General features: G+C 52.1%; 1 protein-coding gene across 2 annotated transcripts in view; it reads left to right on the top strand.

The window, feature by feature from the left end:
* PGAP6 (post-glycosylphosphatidylinositol attachment to proteins 6) overlaps window positions 1–20,420 on the top strand; it is a 62,127-nt gene that overhangs the window by 15,111 nt on the left and 26,596 nt on the right. For both annotated transcript variants that reach the window (XM_044980424.1, XM_044980425.1), the window contains exons 2-4: window positions 5,691–5,868; window positions 17,082–17,289; window positions 20,282–20,415. In XM_044980424.1, the coding sequence (XP_044836359.1) occupies window positions 5,691–5,868; window positions 17,082–17,289; window positions 20,282–20,415 (520 nt within the window). The remainder of the gene's footprint in view (window positions 1–5,690; window positions 5,869–17,081; window positions 17,290–20,281; window positions 20,416–20,420) is intronic.

Raw genomic sequence — 20,420 nt, 5'->3', positions numbered from 1 at the left:
GGAATTTGTCGTTCTTTGCAACTGCTTCCATGCCCAGCTCACCCTGTGTACAGTGTAGTTCTGGCCACAATGGTTTGTCTCAATTCATCTCTTTTCTCTGCATCTCCCTTTAAATCCCACTGGCCTGACCTGTCCTCTGGATGTAGCTAGGCAGGTGCTGAGCTGCTCTGTGCAAGTAGCTAGACTACATGAGAACACGCTCCTACTATGGTTATTCTGTCCCTCCCCATGCCTTATTTCATTCCCATGAGTCTTATGACGGACCTGGAGTGTGAGTTCTTTGGGGGCAGGGATTGTCCCTTACTGTGTTTGTACAACATCCAGCACAGACAATTGGGTTCTTGGAATGCTCCTCTAAAGATCATGTGAAAGGGAAGCCAGCTGTGATGTTTGTCTACACACACAGGTTTCACTGGATTATCTACAATTGTATTGGAAATTGGTTCACTGGGCAGGGGTTTGCACCAGTTTACCAAATGAAGCTGACTGAATAAGCCAGGTGTAGACTGATTGACATTGCTCCCAGCTGCTGTGTGGAGCAGAGCCTGACATTAAAACTGCAGAAAGGTTCCCTGCTCAGGTTCTGTCAGATCCAACTTCTGGATGATTTTGTTGGGATTAGTCCTGTTTTGAGCAGGGGCTTGGACTAGACGACCTCCTGAGGTCCCTTCCAACCCTAATCATCTATGATGCTGGCCTGCATCCACTGGTTCTGCTCCCAGCTGCTATCTGGCTCTGCTCAATCCCCATGCACTAACAGCTGTTTTTAGAGATCTACTGGATAGGTGCTATCATTAACCTGTTCAGAGCCAAATCACCCCAAGGAGGTCAAGGAATTATTTCAGTACCTTTAGCTATCCTTAGGGAGGATGGACATGATCTAAGAAATGGCAAAGGCCTGGTCTTCACACAATTTGTGCAGATTTAGCTGAAGTATTTTTCAAGTTCGTTTAAACTGGTGCAGACACCAGGGCCGCCCAGAGAATTCCGGGGGCCCGGGGTCTTCGGCGGCGGGGGGCCCTTCCGTTCCGGGACCCGCCGCCGAAGTGCCCCGACGACCCGCGGCGGGAGCCCCCCGGCCGGCCCCGGCTTCGCCCGCCCGGCCGGCCCCGGCCCCGGCTTCGCCCGCCCCGGCCCCGGCCCCGGCTTCGCCCGCCCGGCCGGCCCCGGCCCCGGCCCCGGCTTCGCCCGCCCGGCCGGCCCCGGCCCCGGCCCCGGCTTCGCCCGCCCGGTCGCGGCCCCGGCCCCGGCCCCGGCCGGCCGGCCCCGGCCCCGGCTTCGCCCGGCCGCGGCCCCGGCCCCGGCTTCGCCCGGCCGCGGCCCGCCCCGGCCCCGGCTTCGCCCGCCCGGCCGGCCCCGGCCCCGGCTTCGCCCGCCCGGCCGGCCCCAGCTTCGCCCGCCCGGCCCCGGCCCCGGCCCCGGCTTCGCCCGGCCGGCCCCGGCCCCGGCCCCGGCCCCGGCCCCGGCCCCGCCCGGCCGGCCCCGGCCCGGCTTCGCCCGCCCGGCTGCGGCCCGGCCCCGGCTTCGCCCGCCCGGCTGCGGCCCCGGCCCCGGCTTCGCCCGGCCGGCTGCGGCCCCGGCCCCGGCTTCGCCCGGCCGGCTGCGGCCCCGGCCCCGCCCGGCCGGCCCCGGCCCCGGCTTCGCCCGCCCGGCTGCGGCCCCGGCCCCGGCTTCGCCCGGCCGGCTGCGGCCCCGGCCCCGGCTTCGCCCGGCCGGCTGCGGCCCCGGCCCCGGCTTCGCCCGGCCGGCTGCGGCCCCGGCCCCGGCTTCGCCCGGCCGGCTGCGGCCCCGGCCCCGGCTTCGCCCGCCCGCCCGGCCCCGGCCCCGGCTTCGCCCGCCCGGCGCCGGCCCCGGCTTCGCCCGGCCGGCCCCGGCCCCCCCGGCCCCGGCTTCGCCCGGCCGGCCCCGGCCCCGGCCCCGGCTTCGCCCGGCCGGCCCCGGCCCCGGCCCCGGCCCCGGCTTCGCCCGGCCGGCCCCGGCCCCGGCCCGGCCCCGGCTTCTCCCCCCCGGCCCCTCCCCGGCCCCGGCTTCGCCCGCCCGCCCGCGGCCCCGGCCCCGGCTTCGCCCGCCCGCCCGCGGCCCCTTACCGAGCGCGTCGCCCGCGGGGCCTGAGCTCCGTCCCGCTCAGAGCCGCGGGGTGAGGGGGCGGGGCTGGGAGCTCCACGCCGAGCGGAGGCAGCTGCCCCGCCCCCTCCCCACGGCGCTCTGAGCGGGGCGGGGCTCAGGCCCCGTTGGAGCTCCCAGCCCCGCCCTCTCACCACGCGGCTCGGGGCGGGGCTCAGGGGCTCAGCCGGAGTCTCGGCGCTTCATGCGCCGAGGCTCCAGGAGAGGGGAGGAGGCGGGAGCCTCCGCTCTTCTCTTGGGGGCCCCTGCGGAGCCCGGGGCCCGGGGCAAATTGCCCCCTTTGCCCCCCCCCGGGCGGCCCTGGCAGACACCTGTGTGGCTCTTCCATCTCTCCATATCCCTGTCTACCTATTCTTCCCCCAAACTGGGTACTTTAAATGTTTGTTTAGCTAGTAGATCATTACACTTTATAAATTAATCTCAAAAGCCCCCAGTAGAGTTCCTGGGAAGAAGGAGTAGCATGACAGTAGGGCAGGTGGAGCAGTCCTGGGCCAGGAGGAGTGGGGCAGGAAAGGAGAAAGGACAAGAACTCACAGCCTAGTTTATTTTTCTAAAGGGCAGGTAAAGAGAAACAGGTCTGAGTCATCCTGACTCCCTACATCACCTGAGGCTGCTCTGTGATGATGCTCCCAGTAACTTTGAGATTTATTGGCTGGGGTCAAAGCAGGTGTGGGGAGAAGTGGAAGAGCTGCTGTTGCTCTCCAACAGCTATAGACTTTCTTGTGTGTTTGTAAACTCCAAAAGTGCCTGTCCCATGCTTGCCCTTGGCAATCTTAAATCAACATGATCAATAGAGACCCCCTCAGTTCCCCACAACAAATCAAATAACCCTGAGATGCAAATATAATTTACCTAGCTCTGGTATAGCACTCATCTGAAAGTGCTTTACAAAGAAGGTAAGCATCATGATCCCATTGTACAGATGGGGAAACTGGGCACAGAGAGGTGCAGTGTCTGATGCATGGTCACCCTGCAGGTCAGTAGCAGAACCAGAAATAGAAGTTTATAGATCTGCTATCCACCTCATATGAACACAGTGCCCCCAGGGTCCAACAGAACCATTACCAGCTGTTCCCTACATCTGATACCCCTGGATAAAAGCATTAACTGAGTATGAAATATTAAAGATTATTATTGGAATGGTTCTTCTTGGGCTCAAGACTTATCACCCCATTGAATCAAGTGAGAGCAATTCCCCTCTCTTTAATTTACACTCTCAAGCTGTTTTTCTGCAGACCAGGGAGCTCTGGGTATGGCTACACTTACAAATCTGCAGCGCTGGTAGTTGCAGTGCTGGTCATCCAGCTGTGCAGGGCCAGCACTGGTGTGTGGCCACATTTGCAGTATTTGCAGCGCTGTTGGGAGTGATGCATTATGGGCAGCTATCCCAGCATTCAAGTGGCAGCAACGGTGCTTTTCAAAAGAGGGGGGTGGGGAGGGGCGTAGTGTGACAGGGAGCGGGGGGAGAGAGAGAGAGTGGATTTTTGGAGCCAACACTGTGTGTTAGCTTCCTGACTTGAAAAATCAGAACATGTTCCCGATCCCTTACCCTTAACTGCAAACAGCCTGCAGCCAACATGACTCCCTTTCTCCCCTCTGCCCCGGCTGTTTCTGTCAAGCAAACACTCACTCCCTGCCTGCCTCATTATCTCATTTGATTGTTCACAGATTGATCACAGCAAACAGGAGCTGTGTTTGTAGATAAACAGCTCCGAGATCAATGGAGCTCCAAGTTCACAACAAAACAAAGAGAGGCTGCATAACAAAACAAAGAGTAATTTATAAAAGCATTCTGGGATACATCCTTATACCCTGGAGGCCAATCACAGCGCTGGTGTGTGGCCACACTTGATGACCAGTGCTGCAGCACCAGCGCTGGAATCCTTATTCCCCATGCTGAGTGAGGTGTACGGCCAGCGCTGCAGCCAGGGAGTTGCAGCGCTGGAAGTGCCCTGCAGGTGTGGCCACTTACTAATTGCAGTGCTGGTGGAGGCTTTCCAGCGCTGCAACTCGCCAGTGTAGCCATACCCTCTGTCTGCACTAGGAAACAAAGCCTGAGTTGCTGAGTGAAAAACTGGGCCTGTGTGCCAAGAAATTAAACCCATGATTACCCTGTCAAATTGCAGTCCCTTGAGTGCAGGCCAGGCCAGTTCCTGCTTTGAGGTATTGTAAGGGTCCGTGTACGGGTCCCCTTGTCAGGTGAGACATTCAGGCTTGGGCTGGAGCCTGGATTATGAGAGCCACCCTCCTGGCAGGGTCTCAGAGCCTGGGCTCGAGCCCAAGCCCATATGTCTACACTGCAGTTTTATAGACCCACAGCCCGAGCCAGCTGAGCCAAGCCTGCTGCAGCCATCCTGCAGGTCTCTTATAGCAGTGTAGATGTACCCTAAGTGCTCTGTATCCACAATAGCCTCCTGGCTGTTGCATCCTATAAATTTTGGTTAGAGCTGAACTTTTCACCCCACCTGGAAGCTTTGTCCCCTAGTTACTGGGCAAGAGAAACTTGAGTTTGATCTCCACGTCTGTCTTGGGCAGCGTGACTCAGACTACTCTGCTATATCTCTCTGGTGTAGTATTTGGGCCAGGCCAGTGTACTGGCCTGAATACTACACCAGAGAGGTATAGCAGAGTAGTCTGAGTCACGCTGCCCATCAGTTCAGAGCCCTGCTTCCCCAGGAGACTCTGAGACTCTGAAGGAGTCCTTGGCTATGGACCCTCAGTGCCTAGCCCTGTGTGCTAGTGCACTCCCTGAGTTACCATGAGCCACCTTGTGTCTGACCATGTCCTGTTGGCCTTTCAGGACCAGGAAGCAAGGCCAGGCATTGGAAGGTGCATTTGAAAAAGAGAGGTCAGGGGCTGAGGATTGACATGGTTCTTTTCTTAGTGATGCCACAGCCAGTCACTGAGATGCAATGTCCTATCGTGCCCTAAAACCATTAATGACTGCTGCATGCCAAGTCCAAGGCCTCTGTGCGAGCCTCATCCTCCTGGGTCCATCCAGCTCATTTTAGCCCAGTTATTCACTCCATCCACCTGCCGCTGGGCTTTTGTGGCTGTTTGCTTGGTGGCTTTACTGCCTCCATCATGTCTGACTGTGCCACTAGCATCTCTCTGGCTGGCTTCTCCCCTTCCCCTCCTGAGGGTCCCTCCAGGCTTTCTCTGTCCTTGGTCCCCTCCCTTCTACCTTGACTCCCATGTTATCCGGTAACTAGACTGCATGGGATGTAATGCGTCTATCCAGCTAGGCCCTTTCCTCCTCCTCTGGCATATCCTGGCCACTGAAGGCTTGGCCTGCATGAGAGTGTGATCTTGCAGTGTGACGGGAGTAGTGAGATTGGCATCTGTGTCTGGTTAATGCTGACGGTGTTGACTGTCCCTCTCACAGGAGCAGGGCTAAGGTGGCACATAGGTGACTGACTGGATTGTGGCAGGAGGTGAGAGCACAGGGTCCTGTGTGAGAAGTCGGTGAAGTAACGGGGGTTTTTCCAGCGACACTAGAACGCCCACACATCCCTGTGGATAGGACCTGCATGTAGGCTCCCTAACCTCTGCTCTCTCTCTTCCAGACCTCCTGTACATCTCTGAGTATTTTTCTCAGAGTGCCCAGAAGCTGTCCTCCTACAGCTGGTATGGGAACGCCAAACTCTTCCGCTTCCAGGTGCCGGAGGACACTGTTCTGCTGCGCTGGCTCCTGCAGGCGTCCAAGGGGAAAGGACCTGAGTGCACCAGTACGGAGATCACCATGTATGTATAACCTGGCATCCATGGAGGTTGATTCTAATCCCCTCCCCCCTTAAAATTCCTTCGGGGCTGCCCAGAGGGGAATTTGCCTGAGCTGCAACTCCCTGATTTTTTTGAAGGGTTAGTTCCTCCCTCTGTGTTTTGCACTTGTGTATGTTTCTTGTGCATTTAAAATCTATGTGTAATACATTTTCAGCAAACTGAAACTGTGAATTTGACACACGTTCACCAAATAGTTTTGGCCAAAAGCATTTTTTTTTATGAGGAGGGGGTGGCCAGGGCCAGCTTTAGGAAATGCGGGGCCCGATTTGACGGGACCCCAGCAAGGATGACTCACCCGGCGGCGCTCTGGGTCTTCCGCGGCACTGAAGGACCCGCCGCCGAAGACCAGGTAGGGAATAGCCTAGTGAGTACATCTCCAACCCTGCCCCATGTTCTGTCCCTGACTGCCCCCCTCAGAAACCGCAACCCATCAACCGCCCCGCTCCTTATCCCCTGACCACTCCTTCCCAATACCCCACCCCCTATCCAACTCGCCCTGTCCTCTGACTGCCCTGACCCCATCCACCACCACCCCAACAGACCCCCTGAACTCCCACGCCTACCCAATCCCCCCCTTCCCCATCCCCTGACCGCCCCCCCAAAACCTCTGCCCGATCCAACCCCCCCCCCAACTCCCTGTCCCCGGGACTCCCTGCCCCTGCCTTATCCAACACTCCTCTTCCCCCGCAGCCCCCTCTCTTACCATGCCGCTTACCCCCGCTGGAGCCGCGCCGCGGGGCCGGGCCAGAGCAGCTCGCCTGGGGCCAGACCGGGGCTGCACTGGGCCATGCTGCACCTCCCTGGAGCCCTCCTCGTGCCCGCCCCTACCCCAGCTTACCTGCCGCTGCTTGTTTCCAGGCTTCCCGCGCAAACATCTGATTTGCGGGAAGCAGGGGAGGAGGAGGTGAGCTGGGGCCAGGGGCGGGGCAGACAGCTGTGGGAGCTTGGGAACAGGCTCCAACTCACCACTGGGCATGGGGCCCGATTCAGGGGAATCGGGAGAATCAGCCTAAAGCTGGCCCTGGGGGTGGCAGTGTCTCCCTTATAAGCTGCAGTCCAGTCATTAGGGCACCAGCCTGAGGTATGGGAGACCCAAGTTCAATTCCTCCCTCTGCCTGATGTGCAGCAGGGATTGAATTTGGATCTTCCACACTGCAGGAGAGTGCCCTAACCATGGAGCTATGGGATGTTCTGATATGGGGCTCAATCTTTCCTGTGGAAACTGTTCCACTGTGTATAAATAGTCTTTGGAACAAAAACATTAACTTGGGTGTGTCACCTCCCAGATGGGAGCCCTAACCACCAGACTATAGAGTCATTCTTGCTCACTCTCTCTGGCCCAGTGATTGTCTGTGTATTTATACATAGTGGAATAGCCTCAACAGGAGAGAGTGAGAGATGCCACCTGTAGGCTAGTCAGGGCCATCCCTACCTATTTTGGGGCCCTACACAGCCTCCTCGTGGGAGGGTGTGGGGGGCCCCAAGCCTCTGCAGGGGTGGGTGGGGCTGGCCCAAGGCCTCTCCTGGGATGGGGGGACTGGGTTGGGGAGCAGGAGGGAATCACCTCCCAGCACTCACAGACAGCGCGGAGCAGGCTGGGGCTGGGTCCCTGCACTTCTTGCTGCCAGTGAGTGCAGGCCTGGCCCTGCTGCACTCCTCAGGGGCGGGAAGAGGTGGGGCAAGGGCTGGAGCAGTATGCAACTGCGCAGGGCACCAGGAAATTTGGTGCCCCAAGTTTCCTGGTGCCCTACATAGCTGCGTACTTTGCTTATGGGTAAGGATGGCCCTGGCCCTAGTCTGTCACAACCATCAGCTGTCCCCAGGGGCAGTGTTCCCCACACCTCCTTTGAAGGCATCGTACCCCCTGCATTCGTGTTCACAGAGGTCCTGTCTGTTTCCATGAGAAATGTTGCTGTATCAGGAAAGCTGTAAACTCTCAATATTGTGACTTTGCAAGACTTCACCAAAGGCAAAGGATTTTGTGTGGTTGGGCAGACGACTGTGCGGGCAGCCAGTGGGGTCCAGCTAGGCTTCCCAGCACTGCAGATTCAGGCTGTTGGGGCTGCTGCTTTGAGTCTTGGCTTCTCCTGAGCTTGATTAGCCTCTGAGCTAGATTTTACTATACTGCTGCCGTTCACCTCCCATCCAACTGTGAGCTCTGACCCACAGTGGCACTTGGGCAGCTGCAAGTTTGGGCACAATGCACCATTGAATGGCAGGTGCTGGGCACTGGCTGGCACAGCTGAGGTCTTAGTCTGGTAATGTAGAATGTCTCAAAAGGTTTGGTATGGTTGGACTGGATGACTTAATAGGTCTCTGTCAGTGAATGGTATGATCATTTATTAAGCATCATCCCAGCAAGTGCTGTCGTGACCAGTACTGCAGTGAGAGGATAGTGGGCTTCCAGAGACCACATTGTATAATACCTGCCATTCTAACCCTCCGCAGTCCCATAACTCCAGAATTAAGGGAGTGTAATATAATTAATGGCAATTAACATGGATTTTTTGGAAAATAGATCCTATCAAACTCACTCTATCTTTTTTTGATGAGAATACAAGTTTGATAAAGATAATAATGTTGATGTAATAGATTTCTATAAGGCATTTCACTTGTTACTGCATGATGTGTTTAAAATAAAATTAGAACTATAAAATTAACATGGCACACACAACATGGATTAAAAGCTTGCTAACTGATAGGTCTTAGAATGTAATTGTAAATGGGACTCATCATCAAGGGGGTGCAGTTCTAGTGGGATTCAACAAAGATCAGTTTTTGGCCCTATGCCATTTACATTTTTATTAATGACATGAAAGAAAAGAAAATCATTTCTGGTAGAGTTTGCAGATTCCACAAAAATTGTGGGAGTGGTAAATAATGAGGGAATAGATCACTGAGACAGAGCAATCTGGTTTGCCTGGTAAACTGGGCACAAGCAAACAAAATGCATTTTAGTGTGGCTAAATGTAAATGTCTACAGCTAGGAACATCCTCGGAAGCAGTGAGTCTGAAAAAGAATTGGGAGTCATGGTGGATAATCCACTGAACATGAGCTCCCCATGCAATGCTGTGGCCAAAAGGGATAATGCAATCATTGAATGCATAAACAGGAGAATCTCAGTTAGAATAGAAAAGGTTAGAAGTCTACAGAAGTCTAAATACAAAGATGGGTGAATGTGATTACCTGGTATTAAATGAGGATATTGATATAATAGGCATCACAGAAACTTGGTGGAACGATGATAATCAATGGGACATGGTAATACTAGGTACAGAGTATACAGGAATGCCAGAGTAGGTCATGCTGCGGGGGAGTGAAAGAAATCATAGAGTAAAATATAGTAAAAATCTTAAATGAATCAGATTGTACCTTTAGAATCTCTATGGATAGAAATTCCATGCTTGAGTAATGAGTATAGCAGTAGGCATATACTACTGACCACCTGACCAGGATGGTGATGGTGCTAGAGAAATGCTCAAGGAGATTAGAAAGGTTACAAAAACAGAAAATGTAATAATAATGGGGGATTTCAACTATCACTTTATTGACTAGGTATAGTCACCTTAGGACATGATGCAGAGATACAATTTCTAGACACTGTTAATGACTGCTTCTTCGAGCAGCTAGTCCTGTAATGCACAAGGGGAGAAGCAATTCTTGTTTTAGTCCTAAATGGCACATAGGATCTGGTCCAAGAGGTGAAAATAGCTGATCTATTTGGTAATAGTGACCATGTAATTAAATTTAATAATCTTGTAAGGGGGGAAAATACCAAAGAAACCCACCCCTGTAACACTGAGCTTCAAAAAGGGGAACTACGCAAAAATGAGGAAGTTAGTTCAACGGAAATTAAAAGGATCAGTCACAAGAGTGAAATGCCTGCAAGCTGCATGGAAACTATTTAGAAACATCATAATAGAGGCTCAATTAAATGTATGCCCCAAACAAAAACAAACAAAAAAGGGAAGAGAACCAAAACAATGCCACCATAGTTAAACAGCAGAGTAAAATAAAAAGTTAGAGGGGGAAAAAGGCATCCTTTAAAAATTGGAAGGTTTCAGAGTAGCAGCTGTGTTAGTCTGTATCCGCAAAAAGAACAGGAGTATTTGTGGCACCTTAGAGACTAACAATTTTATTTGAGCATAAGCTTTCGTGGGTTACAGCCCACTTCATCAGATGTGTCTTGGGATGTAGCCCACAAAAGCTTATGCTCAGATAAAATTGTTAGTCTCTAAGGTGCCACAAGTAATCCTGTTCTTCTTAAAAATTGGAAGTTGTATCCTACTGAGGAAGATAGAAAGGAGCTTCAAGTCTGGCAAGTCAACTGTAAAAGTTTAATTAGGCAGGCCAAATATCAGATGCTGAATGACAGCCAGCCAATCAGTGGGGCCACTGGATGATCAGGATGCTAACGGAGCACTCAAGGAAGACAAGGCCGTTGCAGAGAAGCTAAGTGAATTCTTTGGTCTTCACTGATGAGGATGAGAGGGAGATGCCCACACTTGAGCCATTCTTTTTAGATGACAAATCTGAGGCTTGTCTACGCTGGGAAGTTTCTGCACAGTAAAGCAGCTTTCTGCGGTGTAACTCCTGTGATGTACACATTGCCAAGCCACTTTGTGCCTAGAAACTCTTCGGTTGCAGCATTGCAAAAAACATACAGCTCGAGGTGTTATCGGCAGTGTAAACACATTACGGGGCAGAAAGCAATCAATTGGCCTCCGGAAGTGACCCATAATCCATCAAGTGGCCACTCTGCTCATTGTTTTGAATTCGGCTGCCCTGGAGACATACACCCCTCCCCTTTCAAAGCTGAGGACACAAAGCAAACCATTAAGGTGGAATGCTCATGCTGTTGAACACAGAGGCAGAGTTTCAGAGTAGCAGCCGTGTTAGTCTGTATCCGCAAAAAGAACAGGAGTACTTGTGGCACCTTAAAGACTAACAAATTTATTTTAGCATGAGCTTTCGTGAGCTGCAGCTCACTTCTTCGGATGCATAGAATGGAACACACAGACAGGAGATATTTATACATACAGAGAACATGAAAAGGTGGAAGTATGCATACCAACAGGAAGAGTCTAATCAATTGAGATGAGCTATCGTCAGCAGGAGGAAAAAAAACTTTTTGAAGTGATAATTAAGATGGCCCATAGAAGGTGTGAGGAGAACTTAACATAGGGAAATAGATTCAATTAGTGTAATGACCCAACCATTCCCAGTCTCTGTTTAGGCCACAGTTAATTGTATCTAGTTTGCATATTAATTCAAGTTCAGCAGTTTCTCTTTGGAGTCTGTTTTTGAAGTTTTTTTGTTGCAAAATTGCCACCTTCAAGTCTGTCACTGAGTGGTTAGAGAGGTTGAAGTGTTCTCCCACTGGTTTTTGAATGTTATCATTCCTGATGTCAGATTTGTGTCCATTTATTCTTTTGCGTAGAGACTGTCCGGTTTGGCCAATGTACATGGCAGAGGGGCATTGCTGGCACATGATGGCATATATCACGTTGGTAGATGTGCAGGTGAACGAGCCCCTGATGGCGTGTCTGATGTGATTAGGTCCTATGATGGTGTCACTTGAATGGATATGTGGACAGAGCTGGCATCGGGCTTTGTTGCAAGGATAGGTTCATGGGTTAGTGTTTATGTTGTATGGTGTGCGGTTGCTGGTGAGTATTTGCTTCAGGTTGGGAGGCAGAGGGTTGTGTGTGTGTGAGATTCTTCCCCATCTTCTCCCCCCGCGCCCCCCCCCACCTCAGGACTTGTTGCTTCCTGCCACTGTATGCACTTACAAGACAACGTGCTGACACGCTCTCTGTCCCCCAAAACACACTCTCTCCTCCCCCACTCCATACACACACTTCCCCCCCTCTCCCCTCCAGTTGAAAAGCAGCTCCAATCTAGTAGGATGCCCATGGAACAGTGGGATTGGGAAACCTGCATCATGTGACACTGTGCTTGCCCCATGAGGCATTGCAAACCCTTCCCAAAGCACCCTGCGGCCAGTTGCACAGTGGGATAGTTACCAGAATGAACTGCTCTCTTTGCCATTGCAAGAGCTGCTAAAGTGGATGCGCTCCACCGTCACAAGGAGCACAGTGTGGATACGCAACAACGGTTTAATTCCAGTGCTTTAATAAAAGTGGTATAACTTATTGCGCAGAATATTGCCAGTGTAGACATACCCTGAGAAACTGTCAGAGAGTGAGGTGTCAGTTAAGGAGGATTTGGAACAAGTTGGTAAATTAAACCGTAATAAGTCACCAGCACTAGATGATCTGGAAAAGGGGGGAAACAGTGAGGTGGCAAAGTTTGCAGATGATACACATTTACTCAAGATAGTTAGGTCTAAAGCAGACTGTGAAGAGTTACGAAGGGATCTCACTAAACTGGGTGACTGAGAAACACAATGGCAGGTGAAATTCAAGGTTGATAAGTGTAAAGTAATGCACATTGGAAAACATAATCCCAACTATACATATTAAATGATGGAGGCTAAATTAACTGTTACCACTCAAGAAAGAGATCTTGAAGTCCTTGTGGATAGTTCTCTGAAAACATCCGCTCAGTGTGTAGCAGCAATCAAAAAAGCGAACAGAATGTTAGGAACCATTAGGAAAGGGACAGATAAAGCAGAAAATATCATAATGCCATTATATAAATCTATGGTACGCCCATACCTTGAATACTGTGTGCAGTTCTGGTCTCTCTATCTCAAAAAAGATATAGTAAGATTGGAAAATGTACAAATAAGGGTAGCAGAAAAGATTAGGGGCATGGAATAGCTTCCGTGTGAGCGGAGATTAAAAAGCTTTAGACTGTTCAGCTTGGAAAAGAGACGCCTAAGGGTGGATATTATATAGGTCTATAACATCTTTGAATGGTGTGGAGAGAGTGAATAGCGAAGCGTTATTTACCCCGTCACATAACACAACAACCAGGAGTCACCCAATAAAATTAATAGGCAGCAGGCTTAAAACAAATATTCTGTTAATTCCTTCTGAAGCATCTGGCACTGGCCACTGCTAGGGCCCTGGGCTAGCTGGACAATTAATCTGACCTGATATGGCAGTTTTACCTCTGTGTTTGGCACTGGTGTGACCACTGCTGGAATACTGTGTCCAGTTCTGGTGACCACAATTCAAGAAGGATGTTGATAAACTGGAGAGGGTTCAGAGAAGAGCCATGAGAATGATTAAAGGGTTAGAAAATATGCCTTATAGTGATAAACTCAAGAAGCTCTATCTACTTAGCTTAACAAAGAGAAAGTTAAGGGGTGATTTGATCACAATGGCTGGAAGTTGAAGCTAGACAAGTTCAGAAAAGGGCAACAAAAATTATTTGGGGTATGGAACAGCTTCCATATAAGGAGAAATTAAGAAGACTGGGACTTTTCAGCTTGGAAAAGAGACGACTAAGGGAGGGATATGATAAAGTCTATAAAATCATGACTAGTGTGGAGAAAGTAAATAAGGAAGAGCTATTTACTCCTTCTCATAACATGCAAATGACATGCACATGCAGAGCTTGTGTGAGGGCTCATTGAACTGCATCAGCAGAGCTGGGAGCAGGACTTGCTGCTGCAGGTCATGATAGATACTCCTGGGAGAATTCTGCGTCACAGCACATGCACAGAATTCATGTCCCCCACAGATTTCTTTGCTTTCCCGCAGAAAAAATGACTTCTGGCGGGGAAGCAAACGGAAGAGCAGTCACACGCCCCTCCGCAGCAGCATAGGCAGCTTGGTTTGGGTGCCCGGAGCAGCTGGTAAGGATGTAAATCACCACCGGGAGGGGAGTGCATGTGAGAGAGAGAGAGACAGACACTCTTACCCTCTCACTCGCTATTGCAGCATGCTCAGCATGGAGGGGCAGGGCTTTGGAGTGTTTCTGAGGAGGTAGGCATGGGGCAGGCTCTGTCCCCTCAGGCAGAGCAGAATGTAGCAGCCTGCCTGCTTAGTGATTTATTCCCATTGTCTTTGTGAATTGCCCCAGGAGTATAAAACAGGTGTACCAGTTTTAAGGCTTCTTTACATTGCCAGAGTGGTGTAGAAGACAGTATGGCCTTATACATGCTTATGGTGCTTTAGTGATTAGAACTGGTCTAAATTTTGGGACTGAAAAAATTTCCTATCAAAATGTGCTCAGTAACTGTTTGCTACTGACCTTTCTGGAGATGGTCAGTAGCCAATATAAATTGTGAGTTTGATTCCCCTGCCCTCACTTGTTCTTCAGTTGCCTGTGATGTAACATGGAGCATATAGCTGCATATATTTGTTGACTCGAATTAAAGGATAAAACCTAGCTATATTACTATTAGGCAAGGGGGGTTGCTCCCCACTCCTGTTTGCTATCCATTATATTGTAGTTTAAATAAATTACCAAAATAATTGAAACCAGAGTGATTATATTGCATTATTTTGACAAATAAAATATGCAGAATTTTGCTGAATTTAAAAATAATGTGTGCAGAATTTTTATTTTTTTGGCAGAATTTTTAGTTTGGTGCAGAATTCCTCCAGGAGTAGATAGAGGTGCGTTGGCTGAGCTGTGGGTGGGGGGATGGAAATGCAGAATTGTAGTGCATTAATGGGGCTGAGTGGGAAAGCTTGCACAGCTCCAGCACCAGCTTACCTGCTTCTGCCAGCATTGCCTGCCCTCTGTTCATAGGCACAGTGCTCAATGGACTGCTTTTCTTGTGTTATTGGTTGTGTTTTCCAGACAATGGGGGTGGGGAGGAGAGCCAAGTAGACTTTTAGATCTGGTCTACACTGCAGAGTTAGGTCAATGCCAGGCAGCTTACGTGGACCTACTTATGGAAGCGTCTACTCTTCAGTTTCGCTCCCACCGACGTAACTTCCCTGCTGGGCTGACTTAATAACTCCACGTCCATGAGTGGCAGAGAGTCAAAGCTGATGGAGATAAGTTGATGCAGTGTCAGTGTAGACTAGTGGTCCCCAAACTTTTGAGGGTTGTCCGTGCCTTGTTGGGGCTGGGAGTCGGGCCGTGGCTCGAGCAGGGGGGAATGTGGATGCGGTAAAGGAGCAGAGGCTGGGGCTGCAGCTGGAGGTGGCTCTGGGTCTGGGTCCAGGAGTGGGGCTGTGGCCAGGGGCTGAGGCTAGGGATGAGATTGGAGCCACAGCCAGGCTGCGATGGGGACCAGCAGCTGGGCCTGTGGCCAGGTGCGGCTCCACTCCTGGCCCTCCCCCCCACCTCATCCCCAGGTTGGGAACAGAGCCACAGCCAGTGGTTGAGCTGGGGGTGGGGCTGGGAGCTGGGAAGGTGGCTGGGGGGTAGTACCGGAGCAGAGCTGGGGACTGGGTGGCGCTCCCTCTCGTCTCCTCTCCCTCCCACCATGTGGGGGCTGGTCCAGGCCCTGCTGCACCCCCTGGATGTTCCTCCATGCCCCCCATAGGGGACTTCTGGTGTAGATGCTGTGTTGCTTATGTCAGCTCATACTGGCTTTCAGGAGCCATCCCACACTGCCCTACGCTGACAGTACAATTGATACTAGCGCTGCTGGTGAGGATGTGCACCGCTGACACAAGGAGCAAAGTGTAGACATGTACAGGCAATGTAGGTAGATGTAATTTTGTGCCTAAACATGGACTTAGCCTTTCTTGGGGCCTGGCAAAGTGCCTTGAGTATGGTCCCTCGCAGCTTGCTCTTTCTTTCAGAGGCAGGGAGTGGTGCTGCAAGCTGAATTTCCCCATGCCCTTGGACCCAGCTCTAACTGCACTCTGCTGTTCTCCCCCTGAAATGCATGCAGCTCCCTCCTGCACTCCAGACTGAATAGTATCAGAGGGGTAGCCGGGTTAGTCTGGATCTGTAAAAGCAGTAAAGAGTCCTGTGGCACCTTATAGACTAACAGATGTTTTGGAGCATGAGCTTTCAGGGGGGAATACCCACTTTGTCGGATGCATCTCTAATGCCCCACTTATTTCTGCCGTTGATTCACCACTTAGTTCCCTCTTCCCAAGCACCCTGTGAGTAAAGCCCTCCTGCCCACATTGCTGGCATAGGGTGATGCCATTCTATAAGGAATGGTGCGGCTGCCGCTGGAATCTCGTGGGCAGGACTGGCCACCCAATCTGAAAAAAGGAAGCTGCAGAATTAGAGAGGTTCAGAGAAGAGCAACGTGAATAATTGGGTCTGGGAAAACTCTCCAGTGAAGAGAGATTGAAATGACTGAGATTGTTCCCTTAAGAGAGGAAAGGGATAAGAGGTGATGTAAGTCAGTCAAATAATTGTCTAGAGGTGATAGATTGGGAGTGTCTGTTCTTTCTGTTTGATAACACCAGAAAAAGGGGAATGTCAATTACTTTAAAAGGGAACAAATTCAACCCTGATAAAGGAAATGCCCTTTCATACAGCAGGTAATCACCACAGAGTTTTGTTGAGGCCCAGAACTTAGCAAGATTCAGAGAGGAATTGGACACTTCCTGGGTAGTGAGAATATCCAGTTGTTATAGTTTTGGAAGAACTATAAACCCTCTCACATTAGGGATCAAGCCATCTTCTGCTAGGGCTAGGAGGAGACTTCTAAAGGAAGCATGTTATTCCACAGTGCGACTGCAGGGTTCTTGAACCTTCCTCTGAAGCATCTAGTGCTGGCCCCTGCCTGAGACCAGATACTGGACTAGATGGATCTTGGGTCTGATTCAGCCTGACAATTCCTATGTCCCTTTGCTGCTGCAGCCCAACTTCCTGCCTGTGGCTGTTTGAATTTAATCAGTCACTGATGGCTGGACCCATCTTCTCTTGGTGCTGGGGACACATGTTGGTTGCTCTCTTGCTCTGATCTCTGTCCTGTGCTGGCTGAAATGTCATCCCGATGTTGGTTTGCACACTGAGTACACTGGTGGCTGGAGGGGAAGGTGATTTCTAAGTTCAGATCCCTTGAGCACATTCTGCAGCTTTAATTATTTTCCAGGCCAATGAAATGTTCCCACTTTCTTTTCCTCAGGAGGATTTGCCAGCAGGTCAAGAGTGGGAGGGGGCAAGGCAACATCTGGAGTCAGCCTGCAGCTCTGTGCTCTCCTTGGGACCAGGCTGCTGCCTCCTTTCTGCTCCCCAGTTGATCCAGTCCAGCCTGGCTGTTGCTGTAGGTGCTCATGCTACTGGAGGGCGGGCATGGCATTTTATGTGCATCCTTCCCTGCTTTATCTTGCAGCCACTTCAGTCATGGAGCCCCTCCCGTCATTAACCCACTGGGCACTCGGTTTCCCTCAAATGCAACTGTCCGCCCATCCTACAACCTAACCATGACTCTGAGCGTCACTCTGCAGAACAGCACCTTTGTGAACATCACCACCCCAGCTGCCGGAGACTGGTTCATCGCTGCGCACCTGCCTCAGGCTGCAGGCAAGATCGAAGTGAAGGTAAGGGCTACAGGGGGCATGAGTCCAGAATCCTTTCACCAGTCCAAGGCCCCCAGCAAGGGAAGCCCTTGCCTGTAGTGAAGAATGGAGGTATCTGTTCACCATGGCCTGTGCAGTTGGGCATGGAATGGCGTTCCAGCCACAGGAGAGTCACTCTGCCAACCCTGGGTTCCCAGTTTGCAGCTGAGATGTGGGAGAGGGGCTGCATGGGGGTGGAACTCTCTGAGCTGTCCATGCACGCTTGGACCATGTCTATGTTCCCGTGGTAAGTGGGAGCCCAGTTGGCATCCAGACAGGCTGTGAGATGGTTCCCCCTCCGCTGGGACACGAAAGGCTGTGTGGAAGCTACACCCCTCTGCTTCTGGGGGGTCGGGGGGGAGTGATTTTCTAGAAGATCTGCTCTAGGAATTATTGTAGCATAGTTTTTTGGCCTGTGTTCTACAGGAAGTCAGACTAGTCAGCGGTTCTCAAACTGTGGGTCACGACCCTGTTTTAATAGGTTTGCCAGGGTTGGCTTAGACTTGCTGGGCCCCAGGGCCAAAGCCAAAGCCTGAGGGCTTCAGCCCTGGGTGGCAGGGGTCAGGTTACAGGCCCCCTGTCTGGGGCTGAAGCCCTTGGGCTTCAGCTTTGGCCCCCCTGCCCTGGGTTTGGGGCTCAGGCTTTGCCCCCCTCCCCTCACCCCCAACCTAGGGCGGCAGGGCTTGGGCGGGCTCAGGCTTCAGGTCCCCCTTCCTGGGGTTGTGTAATAATTTTTGTTGTGAGAAGCGGGAGAACCCCTGGATGAGATGATCACAGTGGTCCCTTCTGTGCTTGATATCTGACTCCCCCAGGAAGGATAGACAGTCTTTTCTGGAGCCAGACTGGCTGCAGATACGAAGGGGACATTCGTTGGGGAGGGGCTTGAAAAATGTAGCAAGTGCCACACAATTAGGCCTATTGTCCAGAGACTGACTTGAGAAATTCCTCCATTCTCCTGGCTGTACCCTGAGACAGCTGGGTCCAGAGACACTGCCCTAGGGAGGCATCTGTGTAGAGCCTTCCACCAGGGAGAGGTACCCTGAGTGGCTGGGAACAGGTGGCATCAGGGCTGCTCTGTGTAACGGTAGGAGAGGCCAGGGTATCTGCAGGCCCAGGTTGGCTCGTTCTGGTTCTGAGCTGTTTTGGGGGTTCTCATGGTATGTGCTAGGTGCAGAGGTTCCATTAGTACAGACTGGCTGCTGGAGGAATCCAGATTCCACTCTGCTCTGGCACGCCTGCTGGGAGCTCACTCTGCCTCCTCCCGTAGGCTCCCCTTAGGGCATAGAATCATCATAGAACTGGAAGGGACCTCGAGAGGTCATCTAGTCCAGTTCCCTGCACTCAAGGCAGGACTAAGTATTATCTAGGCCATCTCTGACAGGTGTTAGTCAAACCTGCTCTTAAAAATCCTCAATGATGGAGATTCCACAACCTCCCTAACAATTTATGCCAGTGCTTAACCACCCTGACAGTTAAGATGTTTTTCCTAATGTCCAACCTAAACCGCCCTTGCTGCAATTTAAGCCCATTGCTTCTTGTCCTATCCTCAGAGGTTAAGAACAACAATTTTTCTCCCTCCTCCTTGTAACAACCTTTTATGTACTTGAAAACTGTTATCATGTCCCCGCTCAGTGTTCTCTTCTCCAGACTAAACAAACCCAACTTTTTCAATCTTCCCTCATCCTCCTCACCTAGTGGGCTCTGCTCCTTGACAGAGTCAGGCTGGAAGGGGGAGGTTGCCTGTCCCTGGAGAACCAGTGGCCCGCACTGAGTTTGCCATCTGCTGGGAGATGCTTGCTCGTCACTGTCTCTGGACTGAGTCAGATTCTCCCATTGAAAAGGGTGTTGGTGACTCGGTGACTGTTGCGCTGTCTCCCCGTACCATGCCACCTCCCTGCCACGGCTGCCAGCATCCTGTGATCCACTTGGCACCTCACCTCTTCCACTTTTTCACTTTATTCTGCCTCTTAGAGTCCTCTCTTGCTCAAGCCCCCCGCTTGCTCCCCATGTCACAGGAACTCCACCGAGGAAAGCAAAGATACCGTGTGATATGCTGCCCGATATCTGCTCCCGGCGCTCTCTTCTGCCCCAAAGGCTCCAGTAGGAGCCAGGAGTGTGTCAGATTGGCCTGCTGGGTGTGCGTGCTGCTCTGACACAGGCTGGGGCTGTGGGGCAGCACGTGGCTCTGGGGCTGCGTCCACTGGAATGAGAATGGGTTGGATGTGGGACAATTCCAGGAGCAGTAATCCTTGGTATTCGTTAGAGCCAAGGATCCCTGCTTACCTGGGTCAGCCTGAATGGAGCGCTCTGCTGTGTGGGACACCTGCTGCTCAGGGCGAGGGACCCACGTGCAGTGCTCCACGGTTAGCAGACAGAAGCACTGCAGAGAGGTGGCTGGAGGAATTGGGGCATGGTTGTGGTGCGGGAGATGTGGGTTTTCAGAGGAGAATGGGGCATGTGCTGGGGGTGGGGCATGTTCTGGGGGCTGATTACTGGAACACAGTAAGATGCACCTTCAGACAGACCAGCTGTACTGCCACTGCTTGGGCTAGGGCAGTGGTTCTCAAACTTTTGTACTGGTGACTCCTTTCACATAGCAATCCTCTGAGTGCGACCCCCCCCTTATAAATTAAAAACACTTTTAAATATATTTAACACCATTATAAATGCTGGAGGCAAAGCGGGATTTGAGGTGGAGGCTGACAGCTTGTGACCCCCCATGTAGGAACCTTGCGACCCCCTGAGGGGTCCCAACCCCCAGTTTGAGAACCCCTGGGCTAGGGTGTCGCTGTGTGTGCAGGCAATGGCAGGGGGAGGAGAGCACTGGTTGGGAGTCAGGAAGGGCTGGCAGTGGGTGCTGGTCCCTTGGTTATAGCTGGGCTCTTCACTGGCTGATCTTTCACCCAACAAAGCAGTTTTCGGATTGGCATTCCCTGGCGGCTGATGCTAAGTTGCCTTCCTGCTCTCCCTGCAGGGTTTCTCCACTCCATGCGCCTATATATTCCAGCCGGACATGTTTGTGTTGAGACTTGTTGATGTCCCTGTCCTGCAGCCGGACACTCCCCTGCAGCAAACCATTGCCTCTCCTGCTAGGCCACTGCATGTCAAGTAAG

This window comes from Mauremys mutica, chromosome 11, assembly GCF_020497125.1.
Source record: "Mauremys mutica isolate MM-2020 ecotype Southern chromosome 11, ASM2049712v1, whole genome shotgun sequence".
In the NCBI taxonomy this organism is placed as follows: domain Eukaryota; kingdom Metazoa; phylum Chordata; order Testudines; family Geoemydidae; genus Mauremys; species Mauremys mutica.
This window is presented reverse-complemented; position numbering and strand designations above follow the sequence as displayed.